The following is an 18,001-nucleotide window of genomic DNA, read 5'->3' as shown; positions in this document are numbered from 1 at the left end:
TAAAAACTATGACGAAATCTATTTTAATTTTCGTTAACGAGACGAGACGAAACGAAAATGTTGGCGGTTGACTAAGTCACAACAATTTTTAAAAACATAATCGTAACAGGCCGTCATGAAGTACCCGGAGCGGCGAGTGTGTGTGTCTGTGTGTGTGTGCGTGTGTGCTCCCACACAGCGCACCGGTCCCGAGGCTCCGCCCCCCGCACTCGCTCAGAGAGACACAGTGAGATCAGAGCTCGTTCACGTGAAGCAGGCCGGTCACTGACTCACCGGCTGCTTCTTAACTATGGAAACACGGAAAACACAGAGTTTCTCTGGTCTCAGCTGCGGTGAGATCAGCGCCGCGCTGCAGTTGGTTTCTACCGAGCTTCAGTTTCAGTGTCTTCCTACGGTCTGATCTGCTTTCACTTTTTGTTTTCACATTTCGCCAACTAAAATATATAGGCTGCAGCTATATGTTTTTATTTATTTCAAAATAGGGTACTTCTTATTTCATACATTTCCCACAAATATGGGGATGACTCAAATAACCCTACATAGTTCTGCGTTTAATTTTTTCCAAGTAGACCTACACTTGCCTGTGTATTTTCTTCTCCTCTTCATAAGCATTTGGTGTTTCCCTTTTGTTGTAACAAGTAAAAATAAATAAAATGTCAACAGTTCTTTATTGTTGTTCTATAATTTCATAAATGCAATAATGTACTGATTAGTATAGTATAACTTTATATAAAATTTTATCAGCTTTGTTATCAAATATGTTTTGCGGCTCCAGACAAATTTTATTTGGGGGAAGAGGGGGCAAAAAGGCTCTTTTGATAGTAAAGGTTGCCGACCCCTGCTATAGACCTATAGGAGGGATATCTAATGGACAACCAAAGTACTGAAAGCTAGACTAGTATGCAGTTGTAGACACAACGCAGGGGGTCCCTGGACCTTAGAAGGGAAGATAAGGAGTTTAATGTGGCTATTAAATGTGACTAAAACTAGACTAAAATGTAATTCGTTTTCGTCGACTAAAACTAGACTAAAATGTTCTGAGTTTTCGTCGACGAAAACTAGACTAAAACTAAGAAGGATAAAAATGACTAAATGTGACTAAAACTAATATGCATTTTCGTCTAAAGACTAAGACTAAGACTATATCAAAAATAGCTGCCAAAATTAACACTGTAATGGATCACCGTTTCACACTGTGATTGATTGAGATGATAATTTTCCACAATAAAGCAACACTGCGTGACTTTAACAACAGCACCCTCTGCAGCCACACATGGTGATTATTTGTGATGGGCTTAGTATTCAAGCAATTAAGTGGTTTTCATGTAGAGAACAAAAATAACAAATCAATCTTTTGACCAGAGGTCTGACTGTGTAGTCCCAATCGGTGAACTGAAACAAAATAAGCACTACTGCTTTGACATATACATCAAACTCTGTTTAGGATTTACCAATCTACAGAGCAACATAGCTGGGCCTGAATCTGGGAGATTAAGCTGCAAATATAAAGACATTTTTAGACGTCTGCTAAAATTGTTCAAGCAAAGAATTACGCTGGAGACTGTATATGACGCATAAATTCTACGGCAGAGTTTTATTTCTATAGCGCATCAACGCTGGCATTGTCCCTTAAAGCTCTCAAATATCTTTTATTCAAGATGACTGGCAGGGAAAACTCCAGAGAATGTCAGCAGCAACTGACTCGACACAAGTTCAGTCCAAGTCTTAAAGCAGCTTCAGTCAGTTATTCACTTCTTGTAGGATATAATACCTGCTCCCGAAAGTTACACTGAGCAAGAAAAAGTATTCAGAATGAAGAGTGGGATTGAAAGCAGCACCAAACTAATTATGAAGCTCCTATCATGTTGCTTTAACGATACTACACTTAGTCTGTTTTCTGGACTCTGAATGTCTAAGTTGTACATAATGGGTCTGACATAGGGAGATCTTTTATAGATGGTAAATATTATATGAACAGAAAACATAAGGAGAGGTTGTAAATACTGACATAAACTTCACTATTTGTTGTTGTAAGAGGTCTCGGCATGAGGGCAGTTGCATTGATATATTTTGTTTTTTTCCTGGTATTGTGTTTATCCATAGGAAAATGGATTGCTTGTAATTACATTGTCGCCCTTGGTTAACTCAAGATCTGCTCAAGAGTATGCACTTTAATTTACAAGAGTGAAACATTTGTCAGTTGTTATCTAATATCTATAACAGCATCTATAGGAATAATGAACTGTTGTGAACACCACCACCACCTGAGGGCCCCCTTCATTATTATGATGTAAATAATGCAAAGTGGGCGCTTGCTAAGATATGTCATCCCTCTATCTCTCAAGTTCAATTTATTTCCAGGTATAAAGCATAATATTCAGAGTCAAGGAAAACGATGAATTGTTAGTTGTTGTACTCTTCTGCTTTCTGGTCTGTAAATCTAATGAATTGGGGAGGAAGCAGTGCTGATGCTGGGATAGCAAACAGTGCCATTTGTTCAATTTGCCTGAGGGAAGCTCGGGGTTAGCAGGTTTCTACCATGCACACTAGATGATGCTGAAAAAATATCTGTAAATGTAGACACTGAAAAATATGTTTTTGCTTCTGAATGACAGTAAATGGTGGGGGCCAAATAAACATTAAAAAAACGTATGAGAGTTGCAAAACTGTAAATTCAAATCTGAGTGTAGAGAGTGCCACTACAAAAAGAACTGTGATAGAAGATGATGCGTCAGTGGATAGGGTTTGTTTACAAGGAGTGGAGCGAGCTTGATGATGGTTGAGCTCCAGAGTCATTGGGAAAGATACATTTTGAGTATGAAAGAGCTCCAGTGAGGTATTCTCAGTTCTCAGAGTATGTATGGGGGGTGGATGAGTGTGAACAAGTGTAGGGCATTTGGGAAAAAGATGGATGGAATGTCATGTGAGTGGTTGTGTATGTTGAATCATATGGTGGGACATGTTTCCTAGACATCCAATGTCAGAAAGATTAAGGCAAAAAATAACAGATGATGATTATCATTATTATTGTCTTATAAAATAAATAGTATTATCATAATATATTTCTCAAACGTCCCTACTAATCCTCTCTGCCAAATTATTATAACTGTAATTATTATAATTATTAATAAAAACAAAAAAAGTTGTCCTTGTCATTTTATATTGTTAACTGGCCTTTATTCACTGTTGTATTTATTTGTTGTAATGGTCAGTCAATGTCTTGTCTCTTGTCTTACGAAGCCAAATACAATGTAATATATTCACCACAGTGTTGCACCAGGTTAAATACACATTTCGAAATTTTGCTTTATGAAGCAACATACACTGCTCAAAAAAATTAAAGGAACACTTTGAAGACACATCAGATCTCATTGTGAAAAAAAATTATGTTGGATATTTATACTGATATTGACAGTTTAATGTCTTAGGAACAAAAGGATGCCACATCTTTGATGGAAATAAAAGTTTTCAGGACCGATGGACCGAAACATAATGTCCCAGAGGTGTTCTATCGGGTTTAGGTCAGGTGATCGTGAGGGCCATTCAATTGCATCAATTTCTTCTTCCTCCAGGTACTGCCTGCATACCCTTGCCACATGAGGCCGGGCATTATCGTACATCAGGAGGAACCCAGGACCTACTGCACCAGCGTAGGGTCTGACCATGGGTTCAAGGATTTCATCTCGATACCTAATGGCAGTAAGACTGCCGTTCTCTAGCCTGTAGAGGTCTGTGCGTCCCTCCATGGATATGCCTCCCCAGACCATCACTGACCCACCACCAAACCGGTCATGCTGAACGATGTTGCAGGCAGCATAGCGTTCTCCTTGGCTTCTCCAGACCCTTTCACGTCTATCACAGGTGCTCAGGGTGAACCTGCTCTCATCTGTGAAAAGCACAGGGCGCCAGTGGCGGACATGCCAATTCTGGTGTTCTATAGCAAATGCCAATCGAGCTCCACGGTGCTGGGCAGTGAGCACAGGGCACACTACAGGACGTCGCGCCCTGAGGCCACCCTCAGGAGGTCTGTTTTTGACTGTTTGGGCAGAGACATTCACACCAGTGGCCTGCTGGAGGTCATTCTGTAGGGCTCGGGCAGTGCTCAACCTGTTCCTCCTTGCACAAAGCAGCAGATATCAGTCCTGCTGATAGGTTGAGGACCTTCTACGGCCCTGTCCAGCTCTCCTAGAGTAACTGCCTGTCTCCTGGAATCTCCTCCATGTTCTGGAGATTATGCTGGTAGACACATCAAATCTCCTTGCATCGGCACGCATGGATGTGCCATCCTGGAGGAGTTGGACAATCTGTGCAACTTCTGTAGGGTTAAGAAATCGCCTCATGCTCCTAGTAGAGATAATGACTCTAGCTTAAGCCAACCCTAATGGAAAACCAGTCGAAGTGATCAAGAGGGAGAAACTTGAAATGGTCTCCACATGCAAAACCACTTCTATTTTGGGGGTCGTCTCATTGTTGCCCCTCTAGTGCACCTGTTGTTAATTCCATCAGCACCAATGCAGCTGAAACTGATTAACAACCCCCTCTGCTACTTAACTGACCAGATAATTATCAAAAAAAGTGCAATTGAATTCATGCCATACCCTGATAAAAAAGTGTTCCTTTAATTTTTTTGAGCAGTGTACTATTTTTTCATGAAAATAGATTCTTGAATATATTTGTAGTCTCATGACTTTGGATCACAGACTAATGAAATAACTATCTTCTCCAACATTCTGACTTTGTGATGAGCAAAAGTTTTATAAGCCATTCATAAGCCCACCGTGTTACAGCCAGTGTAAGAGTCTCAAACTTACCTACATAACAAAACACTTTATTGGATTTAGCCATGAGGATTTTACTCCCCTGGCTCCTCAGTATGCATCTGCTCATGAAATCTGTTGCGAAAAATGCCTGAACATAATTTATTCATAAAGTCAGTCAATCATAGGGACAACCTCTATTTAGAACTGGGAAGCTGAAGAACACTTGTGAAAATTAGATGCATTATTCAAATTGTCCTGCTGTTTGGCTTTCCAGAAGTAATTCAATCAATTGGCCCCAGCGCAGGCTTTTAGCATGTACCATCATGGTGGCAAGTGAGAAAAGGGAAGACAATTAATATTTTCATACTTAATTCAGTCCAAACAGACACATTTTAAAACAGATAAAGAGAAAGTGTAAGAAATAACTTAGTGGGCGACTTCACCAATAATAAACAAGTCAGCGACCACTTATTATAGTTACAGTTACTTCTTAAAATAGTTGCAAGACCCTTTGTTTACGTCAACCAGGGAAGTTGTAGCACCGTTATTTGATACAGGCTTGTATTACTGATGTCTATGTTGTTCATTTTGTCTAAACTTCATTCAGGAATATTACATAATTGACTGACTCATTTTGGATGTTTCCATTGAGAAAATATAAGAAGTAACTCTGGCTGCTCCAGAAACAGTATTTAGTTGTGATACTTGATCCCACAAGCCATGTTTTAAAAATAAAATATGATGTCATGTAGCTTCCAGCAGTAACATATGGTTTATATTTTTTGTTGTCGTGTCATTGAGCCATTTCCACTGACTTGACTTGTATATAAGGAAGTAAAAGTGTTCAAATCCCTGATCGTCCGATACATAACTCCTACATGTTAATAATTAGGTACCCAAACTCATCAAAGTGTAAATGCAATAGTTAAGATTACTATTTACGATGGGATAGTGTTGTTACAATGTCCAGAACACTCCCCCCCCCCCTCGTTGACAGCTGCTGTATGTCATTGAGGAAGGGTCTGAATGTTCTATTTGTACTGGAACAAAATAAACAAGGCAAAACCATCCATCAAATATGTGCTCATTAGTATTAACTCAACCTGACTGCTTATCACAGCACATTAAGTGTGAGTCTTTTAATTCTGACGTGATGAACTCTAAAAGAAAAGACCATTAAAACCTGTTGACAGAAGAAACAAATAAGAAGTTATGTTTGTGGTAGGGTATTTTTAATTGGTATTCTTAAATGTACGATCTACTGATTGAACCTGATGCACAAATGTTAGTTGAGAGGAGAATAATACTGAGAGAATGGAAAGCTACCAGAGCTCCTGGTTTTTCCAGATGGTTAATGGACCTGGTATCAGGGACACATCTTGAGAGGCTTCGGAAGCGACACGCAAAGTTTACATTGAAATACTCGATAGTAACAAATTCTTAAACTTCCTAAAATCTCTCTTTGATGAAGTACGATTTTTAGACATTATTTTATTGAATCAAAATGTTATGTATGTTAATATTATTATAATAAGTTTAAAACCATTGTATTGACTTTTATTTACACTATTTATTGTACTTATAAAAATACGTTTTTTATAAAAGCTAATTTTAAGATATTGTCTTTTGAGCATTTATATTTGGGTTGTCATTATTGGCTCTTCAGTCAAACACTTTGAACGACATTAACCTGTATGAGCGGTGCTTTACAAATTAAGTTTGACTTAAAGCTTGATTGATGGTTGTTTTGGTTGACATTGCCTAACTGACATTTCTTGTTGATGATTAAATAGTCGACAACTCTAAAACACTTGTTTTTTGAATACTTGAGCGAGGGAAATTGTACCTGCTACTTTCAGCTTCCTATCTTTAGTAGGATCAGGAGTAAACTATTCATGCTGTCTGTCTGATCCTGCACATCAACAGCAGCCAAGCCAAGATGGCCGGTTATTAAGCCTTGCTCACTGACATAAATGAGGTAAAGGAAATAATAGAAACACCAGTTAGTATAACACAATACAGCTCAAAAGCACAACAAATTACACGCTCCAAAGTGACCACTTGAATCAACAGATCTATAAATCAACTACAGCTGAACATTATGAATTCCATGATTTGATTGCTGTATCAGATTGTACACACTTTAGCTGAGTGGATGTATTACATTATAATGATATCACAAAGGATAGGTACATGCAGTGGCCTGACTGGGGGCCAGTATTTACCACTTAATAATGTGTTAGACAAAGTCACAGATTTTCACTAACAAGTCTCTCAGTGGCTGCACAATGGGTCAGGGATGCTATGAGCTGATGCCAGTGATGGGCACTGACAATGCTAACGTGGTACAGACCTTTGCAACACAATGATGGCAATTTTAGATGTTTTTAACATCCAATTTTCAGAAGCAATAGACAAAACAGTGGTAGCTACCCAAAAATATTTTCTCTATTGGCACCTGTACTGAATAAAATCGGTGTGCATTTCCATAGTTTGGCATAGAGACCAAGTGACCTCTGTGACAGAATACCATTAGAGACCACGTCCAGGCTAAATCAGGATGTATAAATCAGGAAGGCTGCTGTAATGTGCTAACCAAAGGAGAGGAGCCAAATGAGGAACAAAGAGTGGCAAATTCACCTTGTTCCCTTTCCAACAGACAAACAATATCAAGTCGTCCTGCTGCATTCAGTATAGCAAGCTGTGAGCAGGAGGGCTGGAGGTTTAGAGTGTGAGAGAAGGAAGTTCACAAAAAGAGGCCAAAATGTCAGGAACATCAACCAGAGCAAAATAAATGATAGTGAATTACGAAAGCCTGGTAATCTGTATGGAAAGTATTTGATATTGCATGTGCATAAAGAAGCATTTCAAATTAACAAATAACTTGAGACAGTTTACCAATCTTTGATCTCTTAAAAGGGATAGTTCACCAGAAAATGCACTCATTATCCACTCACCATTAACCGATGGAGGCATTTAAGGTTGTTTTATTACATTTGAAAAATTGATGCAACACAGTTTACCCAAGACTCAAGCACTTCACCGACCCCTCCATCAGCATAGTGGAGCGTAGGTAATAAGGGAATTTCCATTTTTCGGCCAACTATCCCTTTAAGACTATTTAACTTTACATTTCTTCGTCTCCTGTTGGTTTGTTATGATCAGGTATAACTTCACAACCAAACAACAAACTCTCAGCCAGAAGCAACCACTAGTCCCCTTCTGTTTTCCCTCTACGCCCAAGAATTACCAACTTACAGCGCAAACAACATTAAGAAGTGTGCGGATGACACCACCGTGATTGGACTGATACACAATGGACAATACACAATATGAGTCTGCATATTGACAGAGTGGTGTACCACTCTGTCAATATGCAACGACCTGCAACGACCTGGCACTTGTCATCTCCAAAACAAAATAGATGATAATTAACTTTAGGAAACAAGATTGATGAGCCTGCTCTGTTACAGATCAGGGGAGCCGGTAAAGAGGGCGAGTTCCTTCAAATTTCTAGGGCGCACACATCTCCCAGGACCTCACACAGCACCTCCTAAACAATCACTGCGTTTTCTGAAGACGGTGTTTGTCTTCAGAAAACGCAACACCTGTCCCAACAGGTGTTTCTGTATTCTATCACTGCATCATAGAGAGTATTAATATACCTATGGCATGCTGTAGTCGTTTGCAAGCTGCACTGCGGATAGGAAAGCTCTTCAAAGAGACATAACAATGGCACAACAACGTCTACAAAATGTATATTTTATTTCGATGATTATTGAAGTATTATGGTTCTAGTGTCACATTCAGCTGAGGCAGACACTGCATCAACTCTGTATTTGAAGAATCTTATCTTAACAACTGTCAGGATAAAAAAATCACACTTTTCCTTAATGAATACAGAATTTTTATAAATACGGTGAATTACATAGTTCTAATTTATTATTGTTAGTAGTTTTAATAACAATGTTATTTTTTAACTACTTGTATAATAACTTAAATCAATCAAGTGATATAGCGATGATAAATGATGTGTAGTTCCCTTGACCCATAGTCTCCTACAGGTATCTAAAGAAATTCCTAAAAAAATTAAACTGCTTTATCCCAATTCAACTAAGACAGTATAAATTAAATGTAGATGTGATAAATGCCCCTCAGTACTGTTCAGATAATAAAAGTTACATGGAATTAAAAGAACTGAGATAGAATAGGCTGTATTCTGTCTAGTGTCATAGCATTGATAACAAATCATTAGGTTAATGTTTAATTGTTGAATTCTGAAGAGATTGTAGCAGTATTTAAGTCATGGACCAGTTGTACTTTCTGTTTCAGTCAGTGATGGACACTATGTGACATGCAAATTGGATGTGCACTTGGAAGCAACTAAATTCCTCATTACCCAAAGTAAACTTTTCAGACTGTTGCAAAACAGCTCTTTGTTTTTGGTGGCTGGTTTAATTGCTATGGTACCAAGCACAACAATCACAGATGGCATCCCACCAAACACAGACATTTCCTTCTGAGGATGGAAAAATCGCAGTATTTGAATGTGCACTTCTCTGCTCTTACCTCAGAGTGAACTCTGTGAACGTGGGAGTGCAGGTTCCCCTTCTGGGAGAAGGAAGCGGGGCAGAACATGCAGAGGTGAGGTTTCTCTCCAGTGTGTCTCACCATGTGAGTCTGCAGCACCACCTTCTGGTTGAAGGCCTTGCCGCAGTGTGAGCACTTGTAGGGCCTCTCACCTGAGGGGAAGGCGGAGGTTGGGTTTAAAACATGATCTAAGGAGGTTGGGTAGACTGTCAAAATCACACTTTTTGAAGCAGCTTCTGAGGCTGGTTCAGGCAGGGGTATATCAGCATTATTGTGATTTTTTTTAAAGAAACTATTTTGCTTAAATGTATGCAGCCTCTTTACTGTATAGGAATGAATAAAATGTGATATTTTGAAATGTGTTACTCCATAAAGCCAGAAGAAAATGCACGACACTGTGTTGTGGCCATCCTATAATTCTCAACAAATTCAGGAAATCTGTGTTTATTGTAATTCACCCTCAGAAAATTTCTATCAGTAAAGTACGGGAATCTGTCACCATGGCACCAACAGAAGGCCATCACTAGCATTATTCTAGGTCGGAATATAGCCTTGAATATAATCTTGTGTGTGTGTGTGTGAGTTTGTGTGTTGTGTAGCCTCTTCATCGTCTAAAGAGCATTTTGAGATTCAAAGCACAGAGGAATCAGCTCCATCCACCATTACTCATCCAGCCGGTTGGCCGGCAAAGAAAGATAATGGACATGTGGCTGATGAGTAAACCGCATGTGGGTGGATGCTACTGGCTAAGTTGGCTGAACTCTGGCGGCCCAAATGACTGCAGAGAAACACATGATTAACAGGAGTCAAGCAGCATATTTGAATTCTACCCACGCAGTGTCTCTGCATGAAAGATGAGCGATGGACTGAGCTGAGGCGGCACTTCCGCAGAAATGGAGGGTGAACACAACAAACTACTCGGGGAGTTGGTGCTGATTGTGTCAGGTAGTCAGAAGAATGAAGAAAACCTAATCAGAGTAAGTTTTGAAAGACAAACAAGAGACGTCAGTTGTGTAACGCTGCCTTGAGGCCAGTTTAGGGGCCATTCAAAAAATTGAAATCAAGAAGCAAACTCTCCTTTTTGTGGCAGCACTTCCCACTTACCCACAAAATCTCCTATGGTTTATAGGGCGAGCCCCCACCCATTACAATCTAACCAACCTCACTCTGTTCAGCACTTCAATCCCTCACCTGTGTGTATTCGTATGTGTCTGACGAGCTGGCTGGGCTTCTTGAAAGCCTTTCCGCAGTGATGGCAGCTGTTTGTGAACCCACTACGATCAATGTTTTTTTTGTAGTTTCTTGAACTAGAGGAGAGCGGCCTGAGGAAGGAGGAAACAAAAAAACATGTCAAAATGGTTAAAAATAATATGAATTGACAGAGGATCACAGATAATTATGATCTTTGGCAGAATATTTAACCTTAATGGTTTTCTCATGAATCAGAACCTCTTATGTTGTGACAGCACAAAGTCACAACGTAGTACTTTTAGACACTTTTGTTTAGATGTTGTCACACGGCACATTTAGGTCAAGTAAAAACAATTGAAACTACAAACTGTGCTACATTAGTCATCACAAAAGCAAGTAACAACACAAATAACACATTTTGGTTTGGCATTTTAACTAAATATGACTGAAAGTTAAGTATGAAACTAAACATTCCTCTTTGGGAATGAAAAGAAGAGATTATAACTTCACTATATAAAGTGTTTTACATATTAACAGGACTTTAAGGAGAAATCGCTTATTTGAGCATTTATAAGCTGTTGCTACTGAAAAACGATCTGCAATGTGGATTCACGTCATGAGAATGAAAAAGGACGCTCTTAAGTCCACATTTTATTCCAGGGTATTTGCTTTTAAAAACGCAAATATGACTGCAATTGGATGGAAGTTCATCCCTGACCACCGCTAGTTTTTTTTTCTTCCATCAAAATGACTCACAGAAATAATTCCATCATGGAGGATTGTAGTAAATTAGTCACATCCTCCATGATGCAGACAAGCACAATCTAAATCCTTCATCATCAGTCTAATTCTGTAAACTTTGTTATGAAATGTTCTTAGCTTTGCCTCAGAAAGCTGCAGACCCCTCTAAAAGACTTTCAAGTACCTTGATGGTCATAATGCAGATCAGATCACAATGTATCCGTTTAACTTATTTGGCATGTAAGGTGAAATACTCATATAAGGTATTGCAGGCAGCTGCAATCCCAACATATCACAGAGTGGTAGACTTTAGCCTGTTTATTGACCCTCATCGTTCCTTTTAACAGCTGCTGGATTCAATCTTACAAAGAACTCCAGTTTTCCGCTTGACTTGGTCAAATTTGATAAATCAGTGTCTCAAGCCCAGTCTGACCTCAACTTGGCGTGACTCCGCGTGTGCTCCTTGAGGTGCGCAGACGTCTTGAACTCCTTGTCACAGGTCTTGCAGGTGTAGACCTTGATGCCCGACAGCTCCTTGCGGTGCTCCTCCAGGTGCATGGAGAGCTGACTCTGGAGAACAAACTCATCTCCACACTCTACACAGATCAAATTCTTCAGGGTTTGTGACAGCAGTGAAAAGAGGAGATAAAGCACATAAAGGAGTTTTTTGTTAATAAACAGCAATACAACATGATGGCTTGTAGGTTGACTGGTGGGGTGACTAACCTCCTCTTTCTCGTGCAGCATGATATGAGATTTGAGGCTGGCGATGCGTGAGAACCTTTTCTTGCAAACTGGGCAGGTGAAGTCGGAGGTGGCATGTGTGGACTTGTGGAGGATGAGGTTGAAATCCACGTTAAATGTCTGTGGGCAATGGTCACATCGATGGGGCTGCAAGGGGAGAGAAGAGATCTTAGAGGAACTTGAATGAATAGTGACTGATGGAGGTTTTCAAGATCTCACATTTCTCTCTGCAGTGCAGTGCTTAGTGCTGCCAACTCTTAATCTTGTTGGAGACAGACTGAGACAATGTAGATACACTAACTAGAAGACGTCTCTACTGCACCTCAATCAGTGTCAGACTCAAACAATGACATTCACTGCAGTGGGAAGTGACAGAGAAAGACAAACAGAAAGACAGAAAAAAGCAGCGCTACAGAATTTTGCAATACAATATAAAAAGAAATGAGGCAGAAATTGCTTAGATATTAAAAAACTTTTCTGTTGGAGGAGCTGAATTTCAGAGTAGCTGAGATGGTCGTGAGCACCACACTGACACTGGTGAGTCTGACTCAGTGGCAGCCCCCGAGGCTCTCGCTCTTCAGCATGGAGAAAGTGCCGGTGGAAGTGAAGACAGTGGCCCTGAAATTGAAACAGCCCACGACTACAGGTGCAGCTGCAAATGAGGTGAGGCAGACAGGGTCTTACTGTCCTATTTTCGTTCCAAAGAAAGTGGTCAAGAGAGGATACTAGGTACCAGGGAAATTACATTCTCTAACATACTGGATAGCAAACTATAGCACCTATAGTTGAGTTAGACAGAGAGACAGCGAGACAGCATGTGAAGGAATGTGTTCGGGCTGGTCAGTAAAACAGCTACAGTTATCACAATCTTATATATGTCAAGATAATACGGTGAAGAAGTTTAACACATAATTGATCTACCTCAGATTTTTAAAATGTTTCGATGTTTATCAAGTGTTTGTCATTCTCTGCTTCTTTGAAACCTCAACCTTTACTCAGGAGCAAAATTCAGTCTTTAAATTTGACAGAAATAATCATGTGACATTTATAGTGATAATTGTCAATATTATTGGTTGCCATTACTGATACTGGGGTGAAAAATTTGAATCGGTCAAGAAGATCTGCCAGTCGCGACACAGAGTGGCCATAATTGATTCTTGTGGAGCAAAAGTAAGAATCCATAAAATGTTCACGAAAGGCCTTTTTTTAGTCATGTTCTCCGGATGATCTCCGGAGAATTGGGCACAGAGTTGGGCCTTTCACACGTGCAGTGGGAGATTCACTGCTTAGACTCGTTCACAACACCAAAGGCGAGGCAGAAGTAGGATGAAACGCATCAATTCCACTGCGGAGACCCTCCTACGTGTATAGCACAGCTTTTTCGTGCAGAGATGATTGTGTTCTTTTTTGCGTACTCTATACAAGGGGGTCAGGCGGAGAGAGGCCGCAGAAACTCTGCAAGCTCTGACTTGGACATTTACATTCACACATACACTTCCTCTGAACAAACTCCAGAGCACCTCTAGAGCTCAATGCATGTCTGAAAGCAGCTTTAAAGTGCTTATCCTTATCAATATAGGGCTCTAAATGTTATTCTGGGTCTGGGTTTGATCCGGAGTGTACAGAAGAAGAACGAGCAAGGAGAAAGAGAGAGACGTCCCATGGGAGGAGGAACAATGAGGGGTTGCGAGAGAGACTTCTCTTTAAGAATTATTTACGCCCCCACATTTATAAACATAAGGCCCAGGTTGAAAAATACTTGAAATCCCCTTTAAGGTTTTTGAGCCAGTGCAATGTGCATTTTAGGATTTCCCCATGGAGGATTAAAAATGTAGGGAATGGAAATTCATACAAACAGCCGCTGAATCTAATCTATACTATTACTGGAGAATGACCACTGCAGCTGACTGCAGCTGTGATTAATATTTACTGTGCTATTTCAGACGATTATTGGCCACCACAGCCAGGGCAAAATTACAGTTGTGAGTTCTGCTGCGACATCTCTACAAAACAGGAGCAACAATGCAACAATGCAACAATGGGAGTCTAGTGTATTAACACCAAAGAAGCTATTCACATATTGTAATTAATCTTTTTAAGAGCTAACAAAAACCTCCCAAATTGGTTTTTCATTCATCACATTGTGCCCATTGCAGTTCCACAACAGTTTCTACTAATCAAACGACAGGAGCAGAGAACATGCGCTTCTATGCTCCTTTGCTTTTCAGACATACACCTGACACGACTTTAAAATCCCTGAATCAGGTCTTACTTTGCAGCACTTTATTCAATCAACTCGTTTACATTTTCAATATAAGTAATCACCCTGGTTACATTTAAATATGTGGCAATTATTGTGTGGCTCTAATGTAATTATGCATATAAGGGTGAGTTAATTACCCAAGATGTGCTGTGAAGAACATACAGGAGAAATGTGCACCTTGCAGCTGGTAGCACCACCTTCACTGAGTGGCAGACTAACACTAGACCTGAGCTGAGCCTGTCAAATAAATAACAGCATCTGCAGCAGATTTAAAATTCCACATTGTGAAAAATCATCTGAGCTGAAAAATCCAGGACACCTTCAGCTTTGACAGTAAGCCGCTAGCTCTGGGACAACTACAGGTAAGGATCCCCAACAGCTTTGACCACGATGGATACAGAGTTTCCTAGAAGTGTTGACTTTTGTTGTACTTTGTGACGGCAATCTTATAACAGCTCAACAGCCTCACAGATGAGGCCCACTGGTGAAATGCTGTCACCTCACACCACCCTCACATCTATGAGCTGCTCAGCTCTGCCCTGTGGTGCCGGGCTGTTTGAGGACATATCATTAAACTCTCTGGTAACCGAGCACATCAAATATGAGCCTTTTTAAAACCAACTGAAGGTTGAAGAGCCTAAACTTTTCAAAGTTTGCATCAATGCCATTATGCTCAATAAATACTGCAATACTACATTGTCAAAGCACTATATAATGCGTTAAAATCTCCAGTGCAGCTGTTTTCAACCTAATAATAACAGTGGGGTTCTACTGGGTAGCTACTTTACAAATAGCATGGTGAGAGAGAGCAAACATGCTCTGCTGATTTTGTCTTTGAACAATTTTGTGTTCACTTTTTTGTCATGGCAACCCGTTATCCTCATTTACCTTATCGTTGCTCTCATGCTCACGGAGATGCTTCTGCAGCTGGCTGTCAGTGGTGACGACATGACAGCATATTGAGCACTTCTTGTCCTTGAGCTCTCCATCACTGTAGCTTTCCGGCTTATTTTCACTGGGATCCGCATCTGACAAGAAGCACAATGGAGCACATTTCAAGTAGTTTGAAGAAAATAGGACAGAGAACATCTCCGACTGCACAGATGCTGCGTTCAGTGACGTCAACACACATTTAGCACAGGATGTTTTCATCTGAACAGTGTTTGTATACACTACTACATCATTACGACAGTCCTCTCTTGTGGTAGATGTTGATGTGGTTGCATAATACGGACCCACTATGAACTGGTACCTGTATTGAACATCTTTTTTTGCTTCATATATACTTTTTATGTATTCAGTATTTCTTGGAAGTAGAATAGGTTAGCAATGGAAGTCCAACCTGCTGACAATCAAGACTAGTGATGATGGTAATGAAGTGCTGGATGATATGGCCAAACATTTTTTTTAAATAAAAACATTTATATCAGTCGATATTGACAATGATCATGAACATTTTTAAATGATCATTTCTTTAAAGTTAAAGACTGATTTTTGCTCCTGAGTGAGAGTTGTGGTTTTAAACTCTTCTTTGTGATAAGAGACTGACAAACACTTGATAAACAGCTAAAAAATTTACAAATCTGAAGTATTCATACCTCCTCACTGTGCTTGTACAATAATTAATAATTGCATTAATATATATCACACTTTTGGATTATTGCTATTGATGAGACAATATTTAGTTTGATATATTGATTTGCACTGTCCTTATTAAAATTAGGAAATTAGCCTTCTATAATGTCTTTTCCAATATCATTTTACATTTAATTATTTTTTACGTGAAATAATGTCACATCTTTTAATTTTAGCAGAACAATATTAAACATCTGACCTTTAATCTAACGTAATGTTGATATATTGGTCTGTGTTCAACAGCAGCACCTTGAAGAATCGGGTTTGTGTGGGATTGCAAGAACGTTTGCTCTCATCTTGTAGGTTGACGGAAAAAAAAGGCTGGGCAATAAAACAATAACGATTCACTCGCAACATAAAAGCTTAATACATATCAATATATTACTTTTGCATTGTGGAAGTACACTGAGGAGGAGTTATAACAGTTGGTTTTATGGTTGTACCTCAGGTGTTTGTCATCTTTCTGCCCATCAAGAAGAGTTTCAAACCACAACAAACATGTGAGAGATCATAATCGGCCATTGATCAACTTCATTGTTTAAATTATCTCTCAGCCCTGCAGAAAATAAACAGCATAACTCAATTTAATATTGAAGGATCAAATTGAGAGTGAGATCATTTCCCCATGCTGTTTACAAGTAAACCTGTTTGGGAGTCATTGCTATTACTTCAGATAAAGTATGTCCCACGGTTCACACACCCCTCTTTGCCTGTGACAGTAACTAACACCAGCCTGTACTGGGTTCATATGACACGGATCCCAGGTGAAATCACTTCTCTGGGATTTGACCTTGTGTTAATGATATTGTCATCATAGACTGTGATTGTCATCAACCTTGTGGCGTTAAAACTTCCAGTTTAAGTCCTCCAACTGCCGCTCATGTCACCGAGCTGAACGTTGTATCCCGGTGATAGCATCATTGTGCTAGCAAGCCGAAAACTAGCGCGGCGACGCATGTCAACACATGTTTGTGTCACGTTTGTTTGGTGACGGTTTGTTGTGAGCACACACACACACACCTCCGCTCCTCCGGCAGCTGGACAGCCTCCATCCACCGCCTCTCCGGGACCGGAGCCCCGCCGAGCAACATTACGCAGAGTTAGCGGCGAGGCTAACGGTAGCAAAGGCGAGCTAGTTAGCAACAACAAGCTAACAACAAATGAGCAATAAACACACATCAGTGGTGAACGGGACACTCGGGCGGACGCTAGGTGACGGCGGAGCTCTTCCCCTCGCGGACACCAATTTAGACTGGAAGCCAATAAGAGGAGGCACCGACATGTTATTAATATCATTCCGCCTCAATCACTCCTTCGCCGCACAAAGCAAAGCCCACCCGCAATACTATATCCGGGGACTATATACACTCCACTCAAGTGTCATTATATGCGCGGCGGAGGTGTTTGGCAAATTAATAGCCGGCTATTTGGATAGCCCACAGTCTGTATTTTTTATTCCTTGCGTTTTGGTACTTGTTACCTGTTCCGTCGCTGCTTTTAACTCTCAGTTTGCGAGGCCGGCCCCGCGGCATAGTTCCAGTAGTCGGGGCGGGTGTGCTGTGAACGCTTCGCTTTTTCAAAATGGCGATTCGGTCATTTGTGCACAGCGCAGACAGCGCAGCCGAGGAGCCGCCGCGGCGCGGAGGAGGAGGAGGGAGACATCTACCGTCGGGTCCGCTGTACGTGCAGCTACAGGTACCCACAGAACACTGTGGTTCATATGAATAACAGAGCATGCAGAGATGGGCAAAAGTACATCAAAATGTATTTTGATACTTAATACAAATTACCCCTCAAATAAATGTATTAAAAATAAAATACAAAATACTGGTTTCAGAAAATACAATACATGTATTTTGTATTTTAAAATATAGGAAATACTTTTTCTGGATTTTCCACTTTCTCACAATTTGGTATAGCAGAGCATTCAGGTTTGGGCTATATAATGTACACAAAGTACATTCTGGTGAACCCCACAAAAAGGAAGAACAGTCACAGAATGTCAGTGTAACTATGCAAAGCTATTCAAAGACAACAACTTGATTGATTATGTATATTTTTAATGGGACTTCACAGC

General features: G+C 40.1%; 1 protein-coding gene across 1 annotated transcript in view; it reads right to left on the bottom strand.

Moving 5' to 3' along the window:
• The window catches only part of LOC133014794 (zinc finger protein 236-like), a 53,399-nt gene extending 35,929 nt beyond the window's left edge, over positions 1–17,470 (bottom strand). The window contains exons 1-6 of the mRNA XM_061082059.1: positions 17,405–17,470; positions 15,178–15,317; positions 12,009–12,173; positions 11,716–11,894; positions 10,542–10,672; positions 9,330–9,502 (exon numbers count right to left, since the gene is read on the bottom strand). Of these exons, the coding sequence (XP_060938042.1) occupies positions 9,330–9,502; positions 10,542–10,672; positions 11,716–11,894; positions 12,009–12,173; positions 15,178–15,317; positions 17,405–17,456 (840 nt within the window). The 5' untranslated portion in view covers positions 17,457–17,470. The remainder of the gene's footprint in view (positions 1–9,329; positions 9,503–10,541; positions 10,673–11,715; positions 11,895–12,008; positions 12,174–15,177; positions 15,318–17,404) is intronic.
• Between the last annotated feature and the right edge of the window lie 531 nt (positions 17,471–18,001).

The sequence above is a fragment of the Limanda limanda genome, chromosome 11, assembly GCF_963576545.1.
Source record: "Limanda limanda chromosome 11, fLimLim1.1, whole genome shotgun sequence".
Classification (NCBI taxonomy): Eukaryota; Metazoa; Chordata; class Actinopteri; order Pleuronectiformes; family Pleuronectidae; genus Limanda; species Limanda limanda.
This window is presented reverse-complemented; position numbering and strand designations above follow the sequence as displayed.